Source organism: Atractosteus spatula, chromosome 8, assembly GCF_055471065.1.
Source record: "Atractosteus spatula isolate fAtrSpa1 chromosome 8, fAtrSpa1.hap1, whole genome shotgun sequence".
Taxonomy (NCBI): Eukaryota; Metazoa; Chordata; class Actinopteri; order Semionotiformes; family Lepisosteidae; genus Atractosteus; species Atractosteus spatula.
The window spans coordinates 53,481,260-53,507,565 of record NC_142713.1 but is presented as its reverse complement, the minus strand read 5'-3'; the positions used below and the strand labels follow the sequence as shown (position 1 = coordinate 53,507,565).

The window sequence follows — 26,306 nt, the reverse complement described above, 5'->3', positions numbered from 1 at the left end:
GCCTTTTTAAAGGTGACCTGATCAGGCATTGTTCCACCTGGACCTCGTTGGGTAAAAGTGCACCTAACGAGCTTTCATGTGATTGGCAAGTTGCAATGCCTCACTGCACAAGCTGTATTGCTGGTCAGAGGGCTTAAAACAAATTGACAACTTTTTGTGAAAGTACATAAGCTATAACTACAATATTCTCATTCCAGAAAATGTTGCGTTTCTTTTTTCTATCATTTTATATATATATACACACACACTATATGTTTACTTGCTCTTTTGACTTATTTTTTTTCATCATTGTAATAAGCACAGTCAATGAAAAACATATCTGTGCCTCTTTTCACAAATACGCTAACTCTTTATTTCATGTGTCATAAACATACCGCATCAAACTTGCTAAAACATACAAAACACACACCCATTATAAGCAGTGGGCCTACCCCTATAGGGACCCATTGCTATTCCTCGAACCCATGTCATATTTAAATGTATTATTTGTGCATTTCATCGTCATTACGGGGAAAGTCCAGCAGTTCTGATTTTACAGACCGTTTCGGTCCGTTAAAGCGAAGCCCATCATACCAAGGATTGACTGTATTGACAACCCTCAGTCACAACTTTTTACAACAGTGTTGCAAAAAGCTGAAATGTCTGAAAACGCCTGGGATCCACGCAAAAGAAAAGACAGCAAGCGAGAGGTGGAGGGCACTCGGCCCATCTTGCTCATGTGGAAGTTCGGTGGTTAAGTGAGTCTAAAATGAATCCCAGCTGTTTTTTGGAGGAGCCCAGCGGTTGGGCCTGATTCACCTGACTGTTCACAACTCTGTGTGAAGAAGCGTTTCCTCCTCTCCGTCCTGTATTAATTGCCTTTTAGAATCCCGACTGTAATCCTTATTCCCTGTTGCGCTATTGAGTGTGAAACAGTACCCTGGACTCTGTACCCTTTAGGATCTTGTATGCTTGGATTAGATCTGTTCTGGATTGAAGAGGTTTACTGTAGCTCCTTCAATCTGCCCATATGCAGCCATACCGTGACACAAGGACACATTATTGTTGCTCCTCTTGTTGCCAACTCTTTCCAAGGCTATAATATCCTTATTGATGGTGGACTGAACACTATACTTTGTCTCAGATCTTACAATTTCACCGCAAGGCTTGAACCTGCAGTGAAAACATGATAATTGGCACAGTCAAATGAAATGTATGCTAATGGCAATTTGATTTTCAGATCAAGAGGTTAATATGAGGCAAAAGTACAGAATTTCCAATTTTGTTTCAGAGTATTATTTTGCATACAGGTTTAGCCATGTTGGAACAATGGCATGTATTGTGTTAAAACTCCCCATTTCAGACGAGTGTAAGTACTGGGACAAATGCCCGATGGATGTTTCCGTTCTACTTGTTAAAACGTAGTGGAGCTGTCAATGTATATCCTTGGTTCCAGTCTTCCGAGTTTACTTTTTGGACCTGCCTCTTGAGTTAAACCAAGATGAAGACCAGGGAGTTGTCACATCAAGCAACAGTGAAGATGATATCAGAAAATTCCAACTACAAGCATTCCAAAAAGAGCGGGCATTACAAAATCAACAGTATGAAATGTCTTGAATTACTCCTAGAGGAGTAAGCAATCAGCAGAGACCAGGTCATCCAAGGAAAAAGAAACCTTAGGGCTATGAAGTAAAACCCCTTAAGTCAATCTCCAGAGAGCAGGGATGCAGGCATCTTAATTCACTGTGCGCTACACCGCCAGTAGCAAACCTCTCATCAACGCTAAAAACAGCAAGGCCAGACCAGAATTCGCAAAAAAGTAGAAAGATGAGCCACAACAGTACTGGAACTAGAGTTTTATGGACAGATGAGATGAAGAAACCTGTATCAAAGTGTGGAGCAAGAGAGGAACTGTAAGTTCCTCAACACATCACCTCACTTTGAAGCATGATGGTGGTGGTGTCACGGCTCGGGCAGGCATGGCTGCCTCCAGGACTGGCTCGCTGAATCCGAATCAGTTCTGAAGTCTACAGAAACATCTCGTCTGCCCACGTCCAAAAACTGCTTCTGATCTCATTGGAGGACCGTTCACCCTGCACATGACTACAAGGACTCCAGACGCAGCGCGCTCTTAACCACGGAGATCAGCAAGGGAGAAGTGGAAACTCTTGACTTGCCCTGGTCTCCTGATCTGAATCCTGTTGAGCTGCATTTCACTTGTTGAAGAGGAAACTTCAACACGTCACAAAGTGAGAAAGCCACACGGACGAGCAACAACTAGAAATGGCAAAGCATCTCAAAGGAACATATCAGGAGCCTGATGATGTCGATGGGTTGCAGACCTGAAGCAGCCACTGCGAGTAAGAAGTACTGCATGCGACGAAATACTAACACTAGTTTAATGTAAAGGAACAAGTAAAGGTTTATTCCATACTGAAAAGAGAAGAAAAGAAACAATGTTTTGGCTGTGGAGCCTTCCTTGGGTGTCACACTTTGACAGCTCCACGTTGTCCTGCTGAGGGCTAAGAAAAATGTACAGATTTCTAGAAGTTTTTTAAGCATGTCCATTACTGTCTTCTTCACCCGTGACTACACTGTGATGCTGCAATGAGCTATCAGAATATCCCCCTCCTCCCTACTCTGTGGGTTGCAACAACACAGTCAGAGCAGTACTAAATGATGAACACTTTATTGTGGAGTGGTAAGAGTCAAGGACATGTGGACAGGCTCCACTCAGGACTCTGGGTAAGAGGTTTGACACACAGGAAGTGGGAATGTTTAACATCAGTTACTGCTTATAAAACACATGCAGACAGAGTAGGCCAGAGGGAGAAAGAGAGGGACAGAGGAAGGGAGAGATGGAGGGATAGGGACACAGAGGAGACCCCAGGGGTACAGGCTATACTCACAGCGGGACACAGACTGGATGTAAACTCCAGTTACCCCCATCCACATTCCCACTGATCATTGTGACCCCCTTCCTCTGCTACAGCAAATAACCTGACACCTCCAGTCCAAAATCTGCTAAGACACAAGAATGCTCCTCTGCCCACCTTGTGGGGTGTTGCTCCGAGATGAGAAATGGAATGGGGGCAAGCATGTGGGAAGGGGAAGGGGCGCCCCCTATCTGCCGTCCATTGTGTGAACAGTCTGGCAGGGAGGAATGGCTGGTTAGAGTGACCCCTGCTGGGCAGAAGCAGAAGTGAACCCCGGGAGATGCAGGAGAAAAACTCGCACATCCTTGGCTTGTAAGCATGTCTAATAATGTGTTTGTGAAGCAGCAAAGAGCTTGCTCGTGGTGAACAGAGACCGCAGCTTAAACACAGTGATCTGAAATGCAGCTCCATGGCAATGTATACTATACGATACGATGCTGATAATGTGAACGTGCCCAGTGTCGCCTCAAGCTATCTGGGAGCGACAATTTATACCACTGCGGTACGTCTTAGTCTTCATCCACACTGACAGATAGACAGCGCAGCAGAGAGAGAGGTGGTGGACGGAGTGGCCATTCTCAGAGAAGGACAGACAGACTGACAGGGAGGGAGCAGGGTCTTCTCTGGACATCGGCAGTCTCGTCCATATGACTGCAGGCTGATAGGCAGACGGGGTGAACTCCTCAGGGACAGACGGGCGGACAGACAGGGTGGGGTGGGGGGTCTCACTGCTCCACCTGCAGGCTGTCCATCTTACTGCTGGGTGGCTTGAAGCTGTTCATCTCCTCAAACACTAACTCTGTGCAGGGAAGAGCGAGAAAGAGGGCGACATGGGGAGAAAGGGATCAAGAAGAGATGAGCATTTAATGTAGCCATGCAGAAACACGACACTGTTATCAGTGACTAACTGAAGCGCATCCAGGTGTGTGCATTCACTGTGTGCATCTCAGTGTCAGAGCGCTGTGCTGCAGCATGTTCAGCAGCTCAGTGTCAGAGCGCTGTGCTGCAGTGAATTCAACAGCATTGTGTCAGAGTGCTGTGCTACAAGGTGTTCAGCAGCTCAGTATCAGAGCGCTGTGCTGCAGCGTGTTCAGCAGTTCAGTGTCAATGTGTGTTGCTGCAGTATGTTCAGCATCTCAGCATCAGAGTGGCGTGCTGCAGAGTGTTCAGTAGCTCACTGTTGCAGTGCTGTGCTGCAGTGCGTTCAGCAGCTTGGTGTCTCAGCAGCTGGGTGTTAGAACGGCGTGCCTCACTGTGTTCAGCAGCTGGATGTTAGAACGGCGTGCCTCACTGTGTTCAGCAGCTCTGTGTTAGAACGGTGTGCCTCACTGTGCTCAGCAGCTCTGTGTTAGAACGGCGTGCCTCACTGTGTTCAGCAGCTCTGTGTTAGAACGGCGTGCCTCACTGTGTTCAGCAGCTCTGTGTTAGAACGGCGTGCCTCACTGTGTTCAGCAGCTCTGTGTTAGAACAGCGTGCCTCACTGTGTTCAGCAGCTCTGTGTTAGAACGGCGTGCCTCACTGTGCTCAGCAGCTGGGTGTTAGAACGGCGTGCCTCACTGTGCTCAGCAGCTCTGTGTTAGAACAGCGTGCCTCACAGTGTTCAGCAGCTTGGTGTTAGAACGGCGTGCCTCACTGTGCTCAGCAGCTGGGTGTTAGAACGGCGTGCCTCACTGTGCTCAGCAGCTCTGTGTTAGAACGGCGTGCCTCACTGTGCTCAGCAGCTGGGTGTTAGAACGGCGTGCCTCACTGTGCTCAGCAGCTTGGTGTTAGAACGGCGTGCCTCACTGTGCTCAGCAGCTGGGTGTTAGAACAGCGTGCCTCACTGTGCTCAGCAGCTCTGTGTTAGAACGGCGTGCCTCACTGTGTTCAGCAGCTCTGTGTTAGAACGGTGTGCCTCACTGTGCTCAGCAGCTGGGTGTTAGAACGGCGTGCCTCACTGTGCTCAGCAGCTTGGTGTTAGAACGGCGTGCCTCACTGTGCTCAGCAGCTGGGTGTTAGAACGGCGTGCCTCACAGTGTTCAGCAGCTCTGTGTTAGAACGGCGTGCCTCACTGTGTTCAGCAGCTGGGTGTTAGAACGGCGTGCCTCACTGTGTTCAGCAGCTGGGTGTTAGAACGGCGTGCCTCACTGTGCTCAGCAGCTCTGTGTTAGAACGGCGTGCCTCACTGTGCTCAGCAGCTGGGTGTTAGAACGGCGTGCCTCACATTGTTCAGCAGCTCTGTGTTAGAACGGCGTGCCTCACTGTGTTCAGCAGCTCTGTGTTAGAACGGCGTGCCTCACTGTGCTCAGCAGCTGGGTGTTAGAACGGCGTGCCTCACAGTGTTCAGCAGCTCTGTGTTAGAACGGCGTGCCTCACTGTGCTCAGCAGCTGGGTGTTAGAACGGCGTGCCTCACTGTGCTCAGCAGCTCGGTGTTAGAACGGCGTGCCTCACAGTGCTCAGCAGCTGGGTGACTGAGCGCTGCGCTGCACCTCGGAGTCCAGGCCTGTCGGGGCCTGCGTGCTGCTGCTGCAGGCAGAGGGAGCGGCCGGGAGCTGCAGGCGTGTCGGGACTCTTCCTTCATTCCTCACCCTTCCACTCCTCCAGCGTGCGCTCCGTGCTCTCGGCGCTCTGGTCGTAGGGCGGGGCCCCGGGCTCGTCGTCGGGGTCGTGGTACTGGGCGAAGTAGGGGTGCGCGAGCGCCTCGGCCGCCGTCACCCGGCCGTCACAGTCCAGCACCAGCATGCGCTTCAGCAGGTCGATGGCTGAGGGAGACAGCAGAGCAGGGCCTTTCTCTCATACCAACAACAACAACAACAATAATAATAATAACAAAACAATAATACTACCACTACTGCTGCTACTAATACTACTTTTTTTCAGCATTGAATAAACCTATTACTTGTTTCCTTGCAGCCTATGCATGCTGACGCAGCTCCCCACCTGAACAACTACTAATACTACTACTACTAATAATAGAGCTTATTTGTGAGTGCTTTTCAGGAAACTCCAAGCTCCAGATGTAAAGGCTCTGGCTGTTTGTGCAGAACGCAGTGGGGACAACAAGCAGACCCGCCCTGCGGTGTGACAGAGAGCGCGGCCTGTCTGACAGAGACCACCATGGAGGACGGCCCCCCTCCTGGCCCGCTCAGCCCCACGCCGTCACTTCCTGAAGGCCGGGGCTCGCTCGTCCCCTCCCCCTCGCGTCACACAAAACCCCCCGAGAGGAGCCCGTTCGGCACACCTAACTGCCGGCTCGCCGCGGGAGGACCCCTTCCTCAAACACAAGCCGGGGCTTTTTCTTTAATGAGCTGGGTAGCTTGATCCATTCTCCCACAACTCTTTGTGTACAGGTCTAAAGTAGTCCTGTAGGTTGATGGTTGTCAGGGCCTTTGAGGATTTAGATCCGGTCCTCTCTTGGCCTTCTCTGTCCAAGACTAATAGTTTCTATTTTATTTAAGAAACTGTTACATCCAAACATGTCATCTATCTGTGGAAACTCAAAACATTAAAAATGAGTATCTTGAAAATTCTCTGACACTTTGCAACGGAGGAGAATGTTGTCTGACACTGGTCTGGTGATACTTCTCCCTCCTCTCCATCATCCTTTCCTTATTTTTATTATTGTTAGAGAGGCTCACTTTCTGTTCAGTATGTGACACATACTGAGTTCACCTGCCTTTCCTCCCACTGTAGGAGTGGAAGCTGTTCTGATTTTGTGGAATTTTAAAACTTGATTTGTTATTTTGAAAAAATTAAGTTTTATTTAAAATTACTTGTTATTTTTTTTTAATTCTTGAACATTTTTACTGTATAAAGTCCAATTCTGTCTGTTTCTTATTGCTGGCAGTAGGAGCACAGCCTGTCATCTCTGGAAAGCGGGTTCTGTCTGTGTCCAGTTTCTATGGCCAGGCTGTGGTCACTGAGCCTGTCCTCTCTGGACAGTCAGGTCTGCCTGTGTCCAGTTACTATGTGCAAACTGTGGTCACTGAGCCTGTCCACTCTGGGCAGCCAGAACTGCCTGTGTCCAGTTTCTATGTCCAGGCTGTGGTCACTGAGCCTGTCCTCTCTGGACAGCCAGGTCTGCCTGTGTCCAGTTTCTATGTCCAGGCTGTGGTCACTGAGCCTGTCCTCTCTGGACAGCCAGGTCTGCCTGTGTCTCCCAGTTTGTATGGTTGGCCTGTCATCTCCGAATCTGTATTTGAATCCCCCAGCCTCTCTCACCCAGTGGGTTTGCTCCGCGGAATATCTTCTCCAGGTCTTGCTGGGGCATGTAGGGCAAAGACTGGATATACTTCTGCGCCTGCGGGGGAACGTGACACTCAGCAGCGCACAGACACAGGGCGTTTGCTCCAGAGTAAAACTCGCTCCACCTCAAGCTCGGCTAAAACCCTCAAATCATTAAAAAAAAAAATATAAGAAGAGGATTTCCTCCCCACACCTCTTGTAAGAATCTGAACTGTTATTGTGACCTTTAATTGTGTGTGCGAGAGCTTGACCCAGCGTGATCCACGTGTGCTCAGTTCCTGTGCTTGTGGTCACTTGTGATATAGTGCGCTACCACACCTCTTCGTCTGTCGTGCCTGTCTTTCCGGTTCTAGCCTGTGGTTTCCCCACATCTCCCCCCTGCTTCGATCAGGCTTCGTCATTTTCCAGTAGCGTTCCAGTCCAAGAGTAATCGAGTCACACCTGGGTCTACGCGTCTTACGATTCCAGCTTCGCTCATCGTGTGGGAATCTACAGTGTACCCCGGTTTACTTATTTCTCAACAAATCCATTCACTACATTCACATTCATTCCCCCCTCAATTCCACTTTGATTTGCTTGTCTGCGTCTCTTACTGAGAGGGGCCATGTCTCCTTTCAAATGCGCTCTGTCTGTGCAGAAGCAGCTCTAGTGCGAAGCCTCCCTTTGCTTCTCTGGATTAGCTGCTGCTCCATACTCTACAGATTACAACCCTTTTCTCCATTTTCTCCCAACTCTTTTTTGCCCCCCTGCATCTCTGCTCCACCCCCCCCCCCACAATCTAGGTTCGTACCCCCCAACCCTTCCTGCCCCTCTCACATGCTCCGAGGAGATCTTCTTCAGCAGCTCTGGACTGGGCGTGCCCACAACTTCCATGATCCTTTTCAGCTGGTCAATGTCTGAGGAGCACATTAAGGAGGAACAACATAGCGACTCTAAATACTTGTCTTCCTAAACACACAGAGCGCTAAAAGACAGAACAGAGCATGAATGCTATTTACAGTGTATCAGTGCACAGTGTCTCCCTATACACACAGAGCTCTAAAACCCAGAACAGAGCATGAATGATATTTACAGTATATTGTCTCCCTATACACACAGAGCTCCAAAACCCAGAACAGAGCATGAATGCTATTTACAGTATATTGTCTCCCTATACACACAGAGCTCCAAAACCCAGAACAGAGCATGAATGATATTTACAGTGTCTCCCTATATCCCTAGAGCTCTAAAACACAGAACAGAGCATGAATGATATTTACAGCATATTAGTGCACAGTGTCTCCCTATATCCCTAGAGCTCTAAAACACAGAACAGAGCATGAATGATATTTACAGTATATTGTCTCCCTATACACACAGAGCTCCAAAACCCAGAACAGAGCATGAATGATATTTACAGTATCTCCCTATATCCCTAGAGCTCTAAAACACAGAACAGAGCATGAATGATATTTATAGCATATTAATGCACAGTGTCTCCCTATATCCATAGAGCTCTAAAACACAGAACAGAGCATGAATGATATTTATAGCATATTAGTGCACAGTGTCTCCCTATATCCATAGAGCTCTAAAACACAGAACAGAGCATGAATGATATTTACAGCATATTAGTGCACAGTGTCTCCCTATATCCATAGAGCTCTAAAACACAGAACAGAGCATGAATGATATTTACAGTATATTCGTGCACAGTGTCTCCCTATATCCATAGAGCTCTAAAACACAGCTCACAGTGCAATACCACCCTATACTAACAGAGCACTAAAACAGCTCACAGTTCAATATAACTCTATACTAACAGAGCACTATAACACAGCTCAGAGTGCACAGACTCTCTATACTCACACAACACTATTACAAAGCTCAGAGTGCTCTGACTGAATCGCAGCATCAGAGTCACAGCATCACTCTCTACTTCACTGATACATACAGCTTGGCTCACTCTGAGCCGCACCCTGAATGCTTTCACCGAAACAGGAAAAACACACTGTTACACCATCAAAACCACACAGCTTGTACCACATCACATTCAAGCATTTTCAGTAAAGCTAAATTTGCCTCCCTTTTTAAAAATGCAGAAATCAACTCTCAGTGCTCTCTAACTTAATACCAAAAACTGAGGTTGATGACCACATGAAATCTGAGCCTGATTTATAGCTAAGGGCAAATATTATTTGCTATAGCACACTTTATTCTTCAGTGATACCTTACTCTCTTCCAGCAATACCTAATTTTCATGTTACTTGAAATGTTCTAGCAAATTGAAGACAGCTCCTTGACTTATCGTTGCAAACTGTGTCTATCGGCCTCACAGCGCTCATCTGGAAGTAAAAAGGTGTCCGCGTCTCCCTCGGTTGGTGTCAGCAGCGCTCTGTGCCGACAGGAAGTGGCTGGCGCTCTGTGGACAGGATACAGTCGTTGCCAGGAAACAGCACCTTCCCCTTGATGAGCTCACCCATGATGCAGCCCACTGACCAGATATCCACTGCAACACAAAATGCACAACACCTCACACACAGGACGTCATGCGTCTGGCCCTGGTCAACACGCTTCGTCACGCTGTAACTCGGAGGATTTAGGGATGGTTACAAACAAGGGGCCATTCAGCCTGTCTGTTGGCTTGTTTGAGTTTTAATAGCTAATTGATCGAAGGATCTCACTCAGCTGCTTGTTGAAAAAGCCAAGATATCGGCTTCAACAACATGGCTGGATAGTTGGTTCCACAACCCTCTGGGTAAAATATGCCTCCTGGTCCAGGTTGTGATGTACTCCCACATGGTTGCCAGTAGCACCCTCTGGTTCGTCTTTCACAGTTCATTCTGGAGAAATCCTCTGGGATCTGGGATGACTTTGTCGGCACCTTTCAGGATCTTGAATACTTGGATCAGGTCCCCCCATCAGTGTATTAACATACTAAAAGTTTTCTCATTGCCAAATATTTCATTAGATTCTGGAGTTTTCAAACCCATTAATGTAGAATATTGTGACTTGGCTGTTTATGCTGACATGGACTCTATCCAGCTGCAATGGCAGTGGTCTGGCCTCTGCCACAAAGCTCAGAATGAAGCTCTGAAGCTCTGAATGAAGCTCTGAAGCTCTGAATGCAGCACTGGCATTGTTCCCTTTTTCACCACCTCTTATTGAAATAAGACTCCACTACACACTGAAAATGCAACAAAAACAACATTGCAGAGGTCTTTAACAAAGGCACTAATTAGCTGAAGGGGGAGGCTACCCTCCTGTGGCCACACTGAGAACTGCAGGCGGTGTAGCCACCCCTGTACTGTATGTTCCCTGTCCAGCAGCAGCGAGCCCCTGTCAGAGTCGCCCCTCTTACCTGTCTGGTTGTAGTGCATCCAGTTTAGCATGATCTCTGGCGCCCTGTACCAGCGAGTCGCCACGTACCCGGTCATTTCATCATCTGTCTGCCTGGCCAGGCCAAAGTCCAGGATCTGAGGGATACAAGGACAACTGTGAAAACAAGACGCACACCGACACTGCTGGAGAAACAGGAACAGTGGTGTGGAAAACGAGAGGCCCAGTGGTAAGTCCATCTTCTCCACATGGCTCAGTCACCCTGTTCATCTCCTCCTGCCTGCCCCTGCACCCTAATTCACCTTCCTTCTCACTTTCTGCCTTCCCTTCGCAGACAAAGAGGTTTATTGGCGTTGCTGGTCAAGTACAGTGTTGCCAAAGCCATAATAATTAGCAGAACATTTACATTTCAGGAAGCTGACAATAGTTTTGAGAATCCCCCTCTGTTCCCCAGGCTGGGACACGAGTTCACATTCTGGGCTGCAGCTCTCCTGAGTTTCCTTCCCCAGCAGGACTGGAAGTTGTTCTGATTCTGGCAGGATTGGAAATTCTGGGATTGGATTTGTTATTTTAGGGAAGAATGTTTGTCTGATTTCTGAGTATTTCTCACGGTGCGGCAGAAAGTGCATCAATGTCTCTGTTTCTCCCTGCTGGCAGTGGGAGTATAGCCTCTCCTCTCTGGGCAGTCTGGTCTGTCTGTGTCCAGTTACTATGGCCAGGCTGTGGTCACTGAGCCTGTCCTCTCTGGGTATCCAGGTCTGCCTGTGTCCAGTTTCTATGGCCAGGCTGTGGTCACTGAGTCTGTCCTCTCTGGACAGCCAGGTCTGCCTGTGTCCAGTTACTATGGCCTGGCTGTGGTCACTGAGTCTGTCCTCTCTGGACAGCCAGGTCTGTCTGTGTCCAGTTACTATGGCCAGGCTGTGGTCACTGAGTCTGTCCTCTCTGGACAGCCAGGTCTGTCTGTGTCCAGTTTCTATGGCCAGGCTGTGGTCACTGAGTCTGTCCTCTCTGGACAGCCAGGTCTGTCTGTGTCCAGTTACTATGGCCAGGCTGTGGTCACTGAGTCTGTCCTCTCTGGACAGCCAGGTCTGTCTGTGTCCAGTTACTATGGCCTGGCTGTGGTCAGTGAGCCTAATTTTTCTCACATACTCCGGTAGTGTGTTGTGACTTTTTTGGATCTGGTAGCATGCCAGTTTGTGTTTGTGTTTGTGTGTGCATCTCTATACCCACACAATCACACTGATATTTGCTTATTTTAATTTACAAAAGCCAGTCAGTGAGCCATGCTGCCTGCCCTACCCTCAGCTCGCAGTCTTCATTCACAGCCACATTGCTGGGCTTCAGGTCCTGTGGGGACAGAGAGAAACAAAACTGGAGGAGAGGAGTTTATTGCCATAAATGTTATAAGAATTCTTATTCACAGTGATCTTTTTGGAGAAGTACACAGATGACACAGTACAACTGACCAATGTAGACAGTACATTACAACATAATAAGTAATAATAGAACAATGAATATGTAGAGGTGAAAAAAACCCATGGTAGACCGTGCAAAAATGTAATAGTGCAGATGTGCTGTTAAGGATGCACAGTGCAGTAGGGTAGAAGCTGCTCTTGAGTCTAGTGGTCCGTGCTTTAACAGTGTGGTACTGCCGGCCAGAGTGCAGGGGGGAGAACAGTCTGTGGCCAGGATGGTCGGGATCCTGAATGATAGATTGGGCTTTAATGCGACAGCGGATGGTGTGAATCTCTCTGATTGATGGTAAATCACATCCTATAATCCTCTGTGCCGTTGCCACAACCCTTTGTAATGTGTCTTTGTCATGCACGGTAGTATTGCTGTGCCACACAGTGACACCACTAGTGAGGACATTTTCTATGGCGCTGCAGTAAAAACGCCATGAGTAGCTGCTTCCTTCTGAAGTACTGCATTTCTGAAGTACTGATGTGCCTTTTTCAGATTCGCTACAGTGTTGTGAGACCAAGCCAAGTCGGTGGAGATCTGCGGACTGAGGAACCTGAAGCAGCTGACAGTTTCCACTGCTGTGCCCTTGAAGCTGATGGGGGCGTGACTCCCTCTGGGTCTCCTGGAGTCCACAATGAGCTCTTTTGTCTTGTTGACATTCAGGGGCAGATTGTTGTCAAGACACCATCTTGTAAGATGCTCCACCTCACCCCTGCATGTGGACGCATTGCTGTTGCCGATCAGCCCGATAAATCGGTGGTGTCATCTGCAAACTTAATGATGTGGTTGCTGCTGTAAGGGGCTGTACAGCCATAGGTGAACAAAGAGTCCAGCCTAGGGCTGAGACAGCAGCCCTGAGGAGTTCCAGTCTTTAGGATCACTGCAGAGGAGATATTTTTGCCACTTTTCACCACCTGAGGACTATCTGTCCGCAAATCCGATATCCAGTTGCAGATAGAGTTGCATAAAGCCCAGATTCCTCAGCTGTGGGACCAGCTTGATGGGAATAACTGTGTTGAAGGCTGAGCTGTAATCTAGAAACAGCATCCTACCATAGGTGCCCTGCCTGTCTATCTGTTCCAGGGCAGTATGTAGTGCGAGAGATCTGGCATCTTCCCGGACCTATGTGGACAGTAAGCAAACTGGAGTGGGTCAAGGGAGTGACGGTGCAGTTTATATAGGACAGTACGAGGCTCTCCAGGCACTTCCTGACCACTGCTGTGATCGCCACTGGGCAGAAATCGTTCAAACAAGTGGTCTTCTCGGGCAGCGGCACAACTGTGGTTTTCTTGAAGCACTCTGGTGCAACTGACAGGAACGGAGAGAGGTTAAAAAATGTCTGTATAATGCAGGAAATAGCTAACCTGCACCGGTTTTAAGGACACGAGGGGAGATACTATCTGGGCCAGCTGCTTTGTGGGTTTTCACTCTCTTAAAGCCTCTGCACACCTCATGTTTAGAGAGCTGCAAGACAAAGTCCCCTGGTTCACTGGGAGCCTTGATAGCTGCTCGGTGTTCTGAGCCTCAACGCAGGAGTAAAAGGTGTTCAGATGCATCAGTGGAGCAAATACCATTCCTTGCCACATGCGTCTCGAGTCACCCCCAAGCCGTTTCTCTACTCTGTCCTTGTACTGCTGTTTTGCCAGTTTAATAGCTTTCTCCAGGCTGTACATTGATTTTTTTAGACAGTTCTCTGTGCCCCGTCTGGAAGGCAGCAGACCACGCTTAGAGTTTGCAGCGAATGTCTGTGTTCATCCAGGGCTTCCGATCGGGATATATCCGGATCTTCCTGGTAGGAACAGTTCTGTCCACACGGTAGCTGACGTAGGATGTGACCACCTCTGTACACTCATTTAGATCAGTGGAAGAATCTTTGAATACACACCAATCCGTCATTTCAAAACAGGCTGGGATTTCCTACTCAGCAGTGTCTGACCGGCGCTGCACAGTCTTTCCTGCAGGTGGCGCTCTTCAGCTCCTGCTTGCAAAAGAGGAAGAAGGAGCACGGGGGCGTGGTCAGGCGTACTGAAATGCACGCGTGCAATGGGGCAGTATGCTAATCTAGTGGTGGTGTAACAGTGATCCAACGTGTTGTTGCCTCTCGTGGGAACGGAGACGTGTTGAAAGTACGTTAGTTACTGCACTGAGCGCAGCACCAGAGGCACAGAGCAACAGAAATGGGCGATAAGGCTCCCAGTGCAAGAGATGCTGGATTTTTCACAGCGTATTTTGTGCACATTGGCGGAACCTGGTGGGTGGTGCCTTGACAATCTCTCCCTCACCGTCAGCAAAACCAAAGAGCTGGTGGTCGATTTTAGAAAGCAGAGTGTGGACCACAGCCCTGTTCACATCAATGGGGAGACTGCAGAGATGGTCAGCAGCTTCAAACTCCTGGGTACCTTCGTTCCTAATGATTTAATGTGGTCCCCGCATGTATCTGGAGCTGCAGCAAAATGCACAGCAGTGCCTTTACTTCCTCAGTTGGAAAAAAATGGTCTGTCTTCAATTATCGCTCATGCATGGGATTGCGGTGTGGTTTAGCAGCAGCTGGTTGTCTGACTGGAAGGCATTACAGGGGGTGATCAGGTCAGCCCAGTCCATCACTGGAGTACAGCTCCCCTCTACTGTGGACATTTTTACACCTCGCTGTCTCAGGAAGGCTGGAAGTATTGTTAAGGATTCCCATCATCAGAAATCAAATTTCTCACTTTTCTGTCCCCTGCCCTCTGGCAAGCAATATAGGAGCATAAAGGCATGGACGTTCCGGTTTCAGAGACAGTTTCTCCCCACAGGCTGTCAGATTACAGAACTCTACCCCCACCACTGGGTCACACTTTTCTTTTCTTCTCACTGTTTTTTTTTTTAAGTTGTATGTCATTTAACTTGTTGTTGCTGCTGCTGTCCTGTGTTTCTGTTTTTGTGTTTTCTTAATGTCTTTGTACTGGAGCGTACATGCAAATAAGCATTTCATGGCAGCCAGCAGCCATATCACCCTGCAACTCACACCTGGCAGCCCCCTGCAGCTCAGCAGGTGTGAGCCTGGTCAGCACCTGGATGGGAGACTCCTGGGAAAGCTGAGGTTGCTGATGGAAGAGGTGTTAGTGGGGCCAGCAGGGGGCGCTCGCCCTGCGGTCCATGTGGGTCCTAATGCCCCAGTATAGTGACGGGGACACTATACTGTAAACAGGCGCCGTCCTTCAGGTGAGACGTAAAACCGAGGTCCTGACTCCCCGTGGTCATTAAAAATCCCAGGGAGTCTCTCAAAAAGAGTAGGGGTGTCACCCTGGTGTCCTGGCCACATTTCCCATTGGCCCTTACCAATCATGGCCTCCTAATAATCCTCATCTCTGAATTGGCTTCATTACTCTGCTCTCCTCCCCACTGAGAGCTGGTGTGTGGGGAGTGTACTGGTGCACTATGGCTGCCGTCACATCATCCAGGTGGGGCTGCACATGGGTGGTGGAGGGGAGTCCCCATTACCTGTAAAGCGCTTTGAGTGGGGAGTACAGAAGAGCGCTATATAAGTGTAAGCAATTATTATTACTTGTGTACATGGCACAAACTGAACAGAGCACACTCACAAGTGGCGCCCTCTAGTGGCAGCCTCACTGTAGGGGGCACACATTCGGCAAGAACTGGAAGCAGCGGTTTATTAGTAAAAGAAAAAATAACGTCTGCCAGTCTTGCAGGAGCTTCCCACTGACCCCAGGCAGCGCGAACCTGACCGATTCACTCGAGGAACTCCGCCCGGATGCCGCGCAGACATGTTAGAGCTCGTCTTCAGACAGCACAGAGACAGCAACTAACCCCAGCGATAACAAAAAGACTCCAGAGACGGATGGAGGGCAAGAGGATAACTTACCCTGTGAATAAGGCCGGCTGAGTGGATATACTGAGAGAGAGAAGGTTGGAAACGGGTTATTTATAATGTAGCGCAGTACTTTGTAGTACAGTGTGCTCCTCACGATGGACTGCAGTGCAGTTATTTATAATGGAGGACAGTGAAGCTTAAAGGGCAACATATAGTATAGTATACGGCATTCTGTGGTTTACAATGTGGTACAGCACTGTAGTCCAGTTGCACACATTTCTAGATGAAGTTTGGATATAATTTTGAATAAAAGCATCACCCAAATTAATAGAGTAAAGGACAGTGCGGTGTGGACCGGGACAGCGCTGTCTAATGCAGTGCAGTATGGAACAGCGCGGTCTAGTGCACTGCAGACTGAGATGGCGCAGTGCAGTGTGGACTGGGACAGCGCCGTCTAGTGCAGTGCAGTGCGGTATGGGACAGTGTGGTCTCATGCAGTGCGGACTGGGACAGTGCAGTCTAGTGCAGTGCGGACTGGGACAGTGCAGTCTAGTGCAGTGTAGTGCAGTGGGGACTGGGACAGTGCGGTCTAGTGCAGTGCAGTGCGGTGCGGTATGGGACAGTGTGGTCTCATGCAGTGCGGTCTCATGCAGTGCAGTGCGGACTGGGACAGTGCTGTCTAGTGCAGTGCGGTCTCGTGCAGTGCAGTGCAGTGGGGACTGGGACAGTGCGGTCTAGTGCAGTGCAGTGCAGTGCGGTATGGGACAGTGTGGTCTCATGCAGTGCGGACTGGGACAGTGCGGTCTCATGCAGTGCGGACTGGGACAGTGCAGACTGGGACAGTGTGGTCTCATGCAGTGCGGACTGGGACAGTGCGGTCTCATGCAGTGCAGTGCGGACTGGGACAGTGCTGTCTAGTGCAGTGCGGACTGGGACAGTGCGGTCTTGTGCAGTGCAGTGCGGACTGGGACAGTGCGGTCTCGTGCAGTGCAGTGCAGTGCGGACTGGGACAGTGCGGTCTCGTGCAGTGCAGTGGGGACTGGGACAGTGCGGTCTCGTGCAGTGCAGTGCAGTGCGGACTGGGACAGTGCGGTCTCGTGCAGTGCAGTGCAGTGCGGACTGGGACAGTGCAGACTGGGACAGTGCGGTCTCGTGCAGTGCAGTGCGGACTGGGACAGTGCAGACTGGGACAGTGCGGTCTCGTGCAGTGCAGTGCGGACTGGGACAGTGCGGTCTCGTGCAGTGCAGTGCAGTGCGGACTGGGACAGTGCAGACTGGGACAGTGCGGTCTCGTGCAGTGCAGTGCGGACTGGGACAGTGCGGTCTCGTGCAGTGCAGTGCAGTGCGGACTGGGACAGTGCAGACTGGGACAGTGCGGTCTCGTGCAGTGAAGTGCGGACTGGGACAGTGCGGTCTCGTGCAGTGCAGTGCGGACTGGGACAGTTCGGACTGGGATAGTGCGGTCTCGTGCAGTGCAGTGCGGACTGGGACAGTGCGGTCTCGTGCAGTGCAGTGCGGACTGGGACAGTGCGGTCTCGTGCAGTGCAGTGCAGTGCGGACTGGGACAGTGTGATATACTCTACGCATTACTTTGAGCCCACGGAGCAGCTGGTAGATGAGGAACTGCACATGCTCGTCAGACAGCCGTTGGAACTTGACAATATTGTTGAGATCAGCACCCATCAGATTGGTCACCAGGTAACTGACAACATAGAGAGACAGCCATGTCACTACTGCAGCACGCAAACTGGACACGCTGAACAAGCTGCAGAAAGACACAGAGAGAGTACAACACTACCGCAGCACACAATACAGGCAGAGCTAGTGGGAGCAGGTGGGGCAGGGGTCTGCACTGGTTTTACAGATACTCACACTTCATTAAAATCCTCAAGAGACGTGGCTGGAGAGAAGACATCCAGTAGCCCGATCACCTAGAGAGAGGCAGAGCTAAATCAATGATGCAAGACTCAAACCCTCTGGTCTTCATCTCCTTATGTCTCACTGCAGAAGGCATAATGAACATGCTGCTAGACTGAGAGGCTGCAAACATCTTCCGTGTCAATGAGGTTGTAGTCATTACTGAAAATGTGGCTCAAAGAAATGGCTGGGGAGATACAGAAGGTGTACAGCTTCCAGGAAAGACACTCCAGTTTCCAAATGGAGCCGAATGGCCTCCTCTCATTTATACTCTCGTCTTTCTATGTATAGTACTTGTATGTGTAGTTTGTACTGCATTTACAATACAATTTAAGTGTGTACTGGTTATGTACTGTACAATGGCAAGGAATTCAGTTGGTTCACTTTATACTACATGGTCTGTATTGTGCTGAGCCATCAGTGTACAGTATGCAGACTGCATATAGTTCAAATGTGTGTAATGTACAGTAAATGTGTGAATTAGTGTGAACAGTAGTGGGTACACCACCAGTACTGTGGTGAGCAGTCAATACAAAATGCAGCAAGAGTGACAGGGCAGCGTGTGTGTGTGTGTGTTTGTTTTGCACAGCGAGAGTGACGGGGCAGCGTGTGTGTGTGTTCTGCACAGCGAGAGAGACAGGGCAGCGTGTGTGTGTGTTCTGCACAGCGAGAGAGACAGGGCAGCGTGTGTGTGTGTTCTGCACAGCGAGAGAGACAGGGCAGCGTGTGTGTGTGTGTGTGTTCTGCACAGCGAGAGAGACAGGGCAGCGTGTGTGTGTGTGTGTTCTGCACAGCGAGAGAGACAGGGCAGCGTGTGTGTGTGTGTGTTCTGCACAGCGAGAGAGACAGGGCAGCGTGTGTGTGTGTGTGTGTTCTGCACAGCGAGAGAGACAGGGCAGCGTGTGTGTGTGTGTGTGTTCTGCACAGCGAGAGAGACAGGGCAGCGTGTGTGTGTGTGTGTGTCTGCACAGCGAGAGAGACAGGGCAGCGTGTGTGTGTGTGTGTTCTGCACAGCGAGAGAGACAGGGCAGCGTGTGTGTGTGTGTGTTCTGCACAGCGAGAGAGACAGGGCAGCGTGTGTGTGTGTGTGTGTTCTGCACAGCGAGAGAGACAGGGCTGTGTGTGTGTGTGTGTGTTCTGCACAACGAGAGAGACAGGGCAGCGTGTGTGTGTGTGTGTGTGTTCTGCACAACGAGAGAGACAGGGCAGCGTGTGTGTGTGTGTGTGTTCTGCACAACGAGAGAGACAGGGCAGCGTGTGTGTGTGTGTGTGTTCTGCACAACGAGAGAGACAGGGCAGCGTGTGTGTGTGTGTGTTCTGCACAGCAAGAGAGACAGGGCAGCATGTGTGTGTGTGTTCTGCACAGCAAGAGAGACAGGGCAGCGTGTGTGTGTGTGTTCTGCACAGCGAGAGAGACAGGGCAGCGTGTGTGTGTGTGTGTTCTGCACAGCGAGAGAGACAGGGCAGCGTGTGTGTGTGTGTGTTCTGCACAGCGAGAGAGACAGGGCAGCGTGTGTGTGTGTGTGTGTTCTGCACAGCGAGAGAGACAGGGCAGCGTGTGTGTGTGTGTGTGTTCTGCACAGCGAGAGAGACAGGGCAGCGTGTGTGTGTGTGTGTTCTGCACAGCGAGAGAGACAGGGCAGCGTGTGTGTGTGTGTGTGTTCTGCACAACGAGAGAGACAGGGCAGCGTGTGTGTGTGTGTGTGTTCTGCACAACGAGAGAGACAGGGCAGCGTGTGTGTGTGTGTGTTCTGCACAGCGAGAGAGACAGGGCAGCATGTGTGTGTGTGTTCTGCACAGCAAGAGAGACAGGGCAGCGTGTGTGTGTGTGTTCTGCACAGCGAGAGAGACAGGGCAGCGTGTGTGTGTGTGTGTTCTGCACAGCGAGAGAGACAGGGCAGCGTGTGTGTGTGTGTGTTCTGCACAGCGAGAGAGACAGGGCAGCGTGTGTGTGTGTGTGTGTTCTGCACAGCGAGAGAGACAGGGCAGCGTGTGTGTGTGTGTGTTCTGCACAGCGAGAGAGACAGGGCAGCGTGTGTGTGTGTGTGTTCTGCACAGCGAGAGAGACAGGGCAGCGTGTGTGTGTGTGTGTGTGTTCTGCACAGCGAGAGAGACAGGGCAGCGTGTGTGTGTGTGTGTTCTGCACAGCGAGAGAGACAGGGCAGCGTGTGTGTGTGTGTGTGTGTTCTGCACAGCGAGAGAGACAGGGCAGCGTGTGTGTGTGTGTTCTGCACAGCGAGAGAGACAGGGCAGCGTGTGTGTGTGTGTGTGTGTCCTGCACAGCGAGAGAGACAGGGCAGCGTGTGTGTGTGTGTGTGTGTCCTGCACAGCGAGAGAGACAGGGCAGCGTGTGTGTGTGTGTGTGTGTCCTGCACAGCGAGAGAGACAGGGCAGCGTGTGTGTGTGTGTGTGTGTCCTGCACAGCGAGAGAGACAGGGCAGCGTGTGTGTGTGTGTGTGTGTGTGTGTGTCCTGCACAGCGAGAGAGACAGGGCAGCGTGTGTGTGTGTGTGTGTGTCCTGCACAGCGAGAGAGACAGGGCAGCGTGTGTGTGTGTGTGTGTCCTGCACAGCGAGAGAGACAGGGCAGCGTGTGTGTGTGTGTGTGTGTATTCTGCACAGCAAGAGAGACAGGGCAGCGTGTGTGTGTGTGTGTGTTCTGCACAGCGGGAGAGACAGGGCAGCGTGTGTGTGTGTGTGTTCTGCACAGCGAGAGAGACAGGGCAGCGTGTTTGTGTGTGTTCTGCACAACGAGAGAGACAGGGCAGCGTGTGTGTGTGTGTGTTCTGCACAGCGAGAGAGACAGGGCAGCGTGTGTGTGTGTGTGTTCTGCACAGCGAGAGAGACAGGGCAGCGTGTGTGTGTGTGTGTTCTGCACAGCGAGAGAGACAGGGCAGCGTGTGTGTGTGTGTGTTCTGCACAGCGAGAGAGACAGGGCAGCGTGTGTGTGTGTGTGTGTGTTCATCACAGTGAGAGAGACAGGGCAGTGTGTGTGTGTGTGTGTGTTCATCACAGTGAGAGAGACAGGGCAGTGTGTGTGTGTGTGTTCATCACAGTGAGAGAGACAGGGCAGTGTGTGTGTGTGTGTGTTCATCACAGTGAGAGAGACAGGGCAGCGTGCGTGTGCGTGTGCGTGCGTGCGTGCGTGCGTGCGTGTGTGTGTTGTGCACAGTGAGAGTGTGGGTATCACACTCACGTTCTCGTGCTTCATGTGTTTGAGCAGGCGGAGCTCTCTGTAGGAGCGCCGGCTGTGGATCAGGGACTGGAACGGCCGGGACAGCTTCTTCACGGCCACTTTCTGACGCAGGTGCACGTCATACGCCGAGCTGAGAGGAGAGGAGAGGAGAGCAGAGCGAGAGAGAGACAGGAGAGGACAGAAAAGAAAGAGAAACAGGGACAAAGAGGAGAAATGGAGAGTGAGAAATACTATCTCTAATCAAAGTCAAAGGGCTTTGCTGGGCTTTGTTGGCTCGACTGATGAACTCCAGTGCATTAATATTATTAATAATATTGTTTGTCTGATCCCTGAGTATTTCTCACAGTGAAACAGAAAGTGCCCCTCTGTCTCTGCTTTTTGTCCTCTCTGGACAACCAGGTCTGCCTGTGTCCAGTTTCTATGGCCAGGCTGTGGTCACTGAGTCTGTCCTCTCTGGACAGCCAGGTCTGTGTCCAGTTTCTATGGCCAGGCTGTGGTCACTGAGCCTGTCCCCTCTGGACAGACAGGTCTGTGTCCAGTTTCTATGGCCAGGCTGTGGTCACTGAGCCTGTCCCCTCTGGACAGACAGGTCTGTGTCCAGTTTCTATGGCCAGGCTGTGGTCACTGAGCCTGTCCTACACCAGGGTCTGTTTCTCTGGCTGCCGGAGGCCCAGCGCACACGCAGGCAGGGTGGGTATGTCTCACGGCCTGTACAGAGAGTCAGCACTGAATCGTGTGCTCTTGCCCGCCGGTCTGTCTGTCCGTCTCTGTGTTCACTGCAGGGGCGGGAGGGGGACTGAGTGGGGGAGGGCATCAGCGGCACCTCCCATCTCCCCATCCCCAAGAGTCACACCCCCCTCCTCCCTGCTCCCGGGGGGGTGGTCTGTAATCGCACACTGACCCCCTACCACAGTCCCCCCATTCATCAGTGTCACAGCTCTCCCACAGGGAGCGGGTAGGGGCAGAGAGAGAGGCAGCAGCTGCCTATGAAAACACAGGGAGGGTTTTCCACCTCCTTTCCGATATCCTCTACCATAGGCAGGATTCACCTAAAAAAATCCAGGTTTGGGAAAGCGGGCTTGATTTAAAGGCAGGACGTTTGTGGGAATAAGTCTGCTGACCGGCACGAGGAACACGCCCTCATGGGATGAAGCCGGAGGGCTCCTGGAGGGCTCTGGGAGAGTCAGTCACACCTGCCCTCATTTCAGAGAGAGCAGCATCTTGGCGCCGCGCCACTGCGCACTGGATTTCCTGTTTCAACACAGGACTGGCTTCGTTCTCTCCGGACTCGCTGTGCCACGCCCACTGAGGGCCGCGCGTGTCTGCATCTTCCCCCCCCCGTCCCCAAACCGACTCGGGTCCGCGGCACAATTCTGCAATCCGCTTCCTGAGAGAGCCCGCACTTCCTCTTTCCACACAGCGCAGGGGAACTGCCTCTGCTGACACAGGAACCCTCGAGCGAGAGGGATGAAAGTGGGGGGAGTAAAGCGTCTGTCTGGCACTTCAGGCTTTGAAGGAGCTGCCGTTTGTTCTCTCACGTTGCAGCGGAATAACTCCGGGTATAATCCTGACAGCTGTGCCAGAACACTGGAGTCGGCTTCAGACTGTGGATAGCTGGTGCCCACGGTCACCAGTCAGACTCTCCTGCCTCTCACACAGAGAGTGCTGTGGACCATCAGGTCAGCACACACAACCCCCAGGTGAGACGCAGATGATCTGCTTCGGCCATTCTCCAGCAGCTGCATACCTGCAGTGTTTGAAAGAGGAATTCCTCACACTTACACAGCTCTCTTCTGGACACTCCACTCAAAGCGCTTTACAGGTAATGGGGGCTCCCCTCCACCACCACCAGTGTGCAGCCCCACCTGGATGATGTGACGGCAGCCATAGTGCGCCAGTACGCTCCCCACACACCAGCTCTCAGTGGGGAGGAGAGTAGAGTGATGAAGCCAGTTCAGAGATGGGGATAATGATCGGTAAGGGCCAATGGGAAATGTGGCCAGGACACCAGGGTGACACCCCTACTCTTTTTGAGAAACTCCCTGGGATTTTTAATGACCACAGAGAGTCAGGACCTCGGTTTTATGTCTCATCCGAGGGACGACACCTTTTTACAGTATAGTGTCCCCGTCACTATACTGGGACATTAGGAACCACACAGACCACAGGGTGAGCGCCCCCTACTGGTCTTGCTAACACCTCTCCACGTCCATCCACGTACTGCACAGACTCACGCCTGCTGAGCTTCAGGGGGCTGCCAGATGTGAGTTGCAGGGTGATATAGTTGCTGGCTGAGTAGGGGTGTTAACTCCAGTGTCCAGGTTAAATTCCACGTGGAGGTCAGACGGAAGAAGCCCAACAAATTTGCTCCTTAGTTCAGGCAGTGAAGTGCTGTGTCACACACCTCCACCGGCTGTGCTGTGTCCTGGGGCTGCTGGTGTTGAATGGCGCCACACGTCGCCCACATGGGTCCTGTACTTCAGTGGTGGAAGAGATGGCTGCCCCCTCTACATACATCACCCCCCTTAGGATGAAGAACATTATACAAATTCAAGCTTATCGTGATCATTTTCCATGATCCCAGAGCCCACAGGAGTGTTCCAAGTGACCCAGCATTCCCAGCAAGACTGGAAAGCTTGTTCCAGATCAACGTCGCTCTTGTGGAAAGAGGTCATTTAAAACACACACAGAAGGACTTCAGAACAAAGAGGATACTCCCAGGAAGTCACAAATCCCTGGACAAGTGTTTGTACTGCAGGTGGATGCAGGTCTGCACAGGAAGTGAATACTCAGGGGTCAGAGTATTAGGAACCCCAGCTGAACATCACGTCGGGCCTCTCTATGTGTTCTGAAATGTCATCCTATTCTACCAGCAGGACATGGCCGACCACATGAGTTCTCCTAGCCAAGGAGAACACATAGGTATGGAGCACTCTCAAGTACACTCCTATAGGACAAGACTTTCTGCTAGAGAGCAATATTTCCTCCATGTTTGACTGTGTTATGCGTATGCCCCTGGGTATAACAGGGATCTCAGCCGCCAGGGCTGAGGGAGGTCTCCTTTAGCTCAGCTGGCAAGTTCCCTGTTGCAGGATGCTGGAGACCTGGGTTCGCACCCAGGCAGTCCAGGAGTAGCAAAAGGAAGGAACCCCAAGAACCGTTACAGTTGCATAAAATTCAACCAGATTAGAAAAATATCTGAGGCTGGTCTTTTTCTGCACAGCTACATTGTCTCTTGCTAGATCCTGTTTCCTCTTTTAACATATCTTTTTACCCAAAGCAACTTACAAAGCCTCAAGCCGAGATGCTCAGCAATAAGTAACTTGGAATAGGACCCCTGATCTGCGCTTCAAAGATGAAGATAAAAATGGCTCAGTTACAAGCTCACGGTACCACCCAGGACACAGCAGCTCCTACAATGCACAGCCAGCCTTTCAGTGATCTGAGCTTTTGAAAATGACTAAATAAAATGACTTATTTTTATTAAGATTGCAAACAACGGTGGAGGGGTGGCTCTGTGGCTAAGGATCTGTGCCTGTGACTGGAAGGCTGCCGGTTCAAATCCCGCAGCTGGTAGAGGAATCCTACTCTGTTGGGCCCCTGAGTGAGGCCCTTAACCCCAGCTGCTCCAGGGGTGCTGTACAATGGCTGACCCTGCACTCTGACCCCAGGCTCTCTCCCTGGCTGTGTGTCTCATGGAGAGCAAGCTGGGGTATGTGAAAAGATGAATTTCTAATCCAAGAAATTGTATTGTATATTGTATGTGTATAGTTTAGCACATACAATAAAATACAATCCAGAGTCTGGTCCTCAGCCTCCCAGTGCTTACCCAGCTGAGCGTGGAAGATATCTTCTAGGCTTTTATACACTTGCATCAAATCCCCTCTCCCTCTCCTTTGTTCTAGGCTGGAGAGATTTGTCTCCCTTAACCCGTGTCTGAAAATCCCCTGGGACACAGTATCATTCTCGTTGCTCTTCTCTGATCTTTCTAAGGCTGCATTTTATTTTGGATACTTGCCATTTTAAGCACCTGACCACCTCGATTTTTTTTTTTTAAATCACTTCGGAGACACGGAGTCGTGAAATCTACCGCTTACTGTGCACGTTTAAGCGTGGGCCCTAACAGTGCTCTTCCACACGCTTGAAACAGTCCACATGTATGTAAAAAACAGACCAGGTTCAAGACAGAAACGAGTGCATAATATTTATACAGCAGAACCTGGCGGAATATGGTAATTATATTTCACAAAGTTAATCATAATGCTTCCCCAGATCAGACCCCACTTTTCCAGGGTATGACATAGCAAAATAAAAGTTCCGATTAAATGACGATTGTAGCAACACATAGCTTTTTTCTTCTTTCAGAGTATACCGTAATTTGCTGCCGTTTAGCAAATTTTGCCAGCATACGATTATTCTAGTACTTTTCCACAATGGGAGCAGGTGTAAAGGACAGCTTCTCCCCTTCTCTGCGTCTCTTGCCTGCACACGCTCGCACTCGCGGTGCATCTTCTCTCACACAGACACCCAGGTAATTCCACGAGGCTCGTAATAACTTCCCACCCGCGGAGGAAAGCAATCTGAAACACACATCAACCACCCCCACCGGACTCCCAGTTATTCCAGACAATGGAGAGGCATCACCCTTCCAGCGGCGCCCATTATTAATTGTATTTCGCTTCTAATATCGCCGCACTTCCCGCTACAGCGACACTCAGTCATTTAAAACGACGCCCTTTTCCGCACAGCCGGTACGCAGCGAACACTGCCCAGAGCAGAAGTGACCCCTGGTCATCCCGGACGCGGGTCCGAGCCCTGCCCCCCACCGTGCGCCTCCTCACTGCGTTAGCGGGCTGCCTGGCTTCACAACACACCTCCACGCCACCCCCACGCCCAGCAAGCGGCTGTCACCTGCTGCCGCCGCCCGTGGGGCACCGCTCTGTGGAGTGAGGCTGCCGCCCGCCGCCGTCTGAGTTAAACCGTTCGTATTCAACTCCACCGTGACCAATGAAAAGCCCTTTCTTGGAATGCGATGATACCGGATTGAGACGAGAATAATTATAGTTATTTACTACTATTATTATACCGTGTTTCTCTGCACAAAGCCCCAACCCTAGATACCCCCCCCCTCCCTGCGCACCTGCCCCCTCACCTCCGGCTTCCTCACTTACCATACCGAACCGTAGGCCCCCGAGCCCACGGGCGTGAGGTTCTGGTACCGCTCTGGGACTTCCCACACGGTCTTGTTGAGTTCCTGCCTGTAGAAGCCGGGTCTTGCGGTCATTGTCTCGGCCGGCTCGCCGCCTTCAGCTCACCAGGGGCCGGCCGCGACGGCTTCTCGCAGGATCTAACTCGGGTCTCTCGTTTCGCGTCGCTGTCTCGGCTCCACAGACGCCGGCCGGCTTCCTCTCTTCCTCTCTTCCTCCCTCAGCCAGTGGGTAATCCGTGATGCTTCATTAGAG

At 50.9% G+C, this 26,306-nt stretch overlaps 1 protein-coding gene across 1 annotated transcript; it reads right to left on the bottom strand.

Annotated features, from left to right (window-relative positions):
• Positions 1-328: 328 nt before the first annotated feature.
• On the bottom strand, positions 329-26,306 carry mapk11 (mitogen-activated protein kinase 11). The gene is made up of 12 exons (XM_088924348.1): positions 26,016-26,306; positions 20,845-20,974; positions 17,606-17,664; positions 17,324-17,435; positions 15,785-15,814; positions 11,758-11,805; positions 10,481-10,595; positions 9,557-9,628; positions 7,957-8,036; positions 7,117-7,195; positions 5,484-5,657; positions 329-3,714 (listed from the first exon to the last, which is right to left on the bottom strand). Exons 1-12 carry the CDS (start codon positions 26,126-26,128, stop codon positions 3,641-3,643), a joined length of 1,086 nt encoding a protein of 361 aa, XP_088780474.1. The 5' UTR covers positions 26,129-26,306; the 3' UTR covers positions 329-3,640.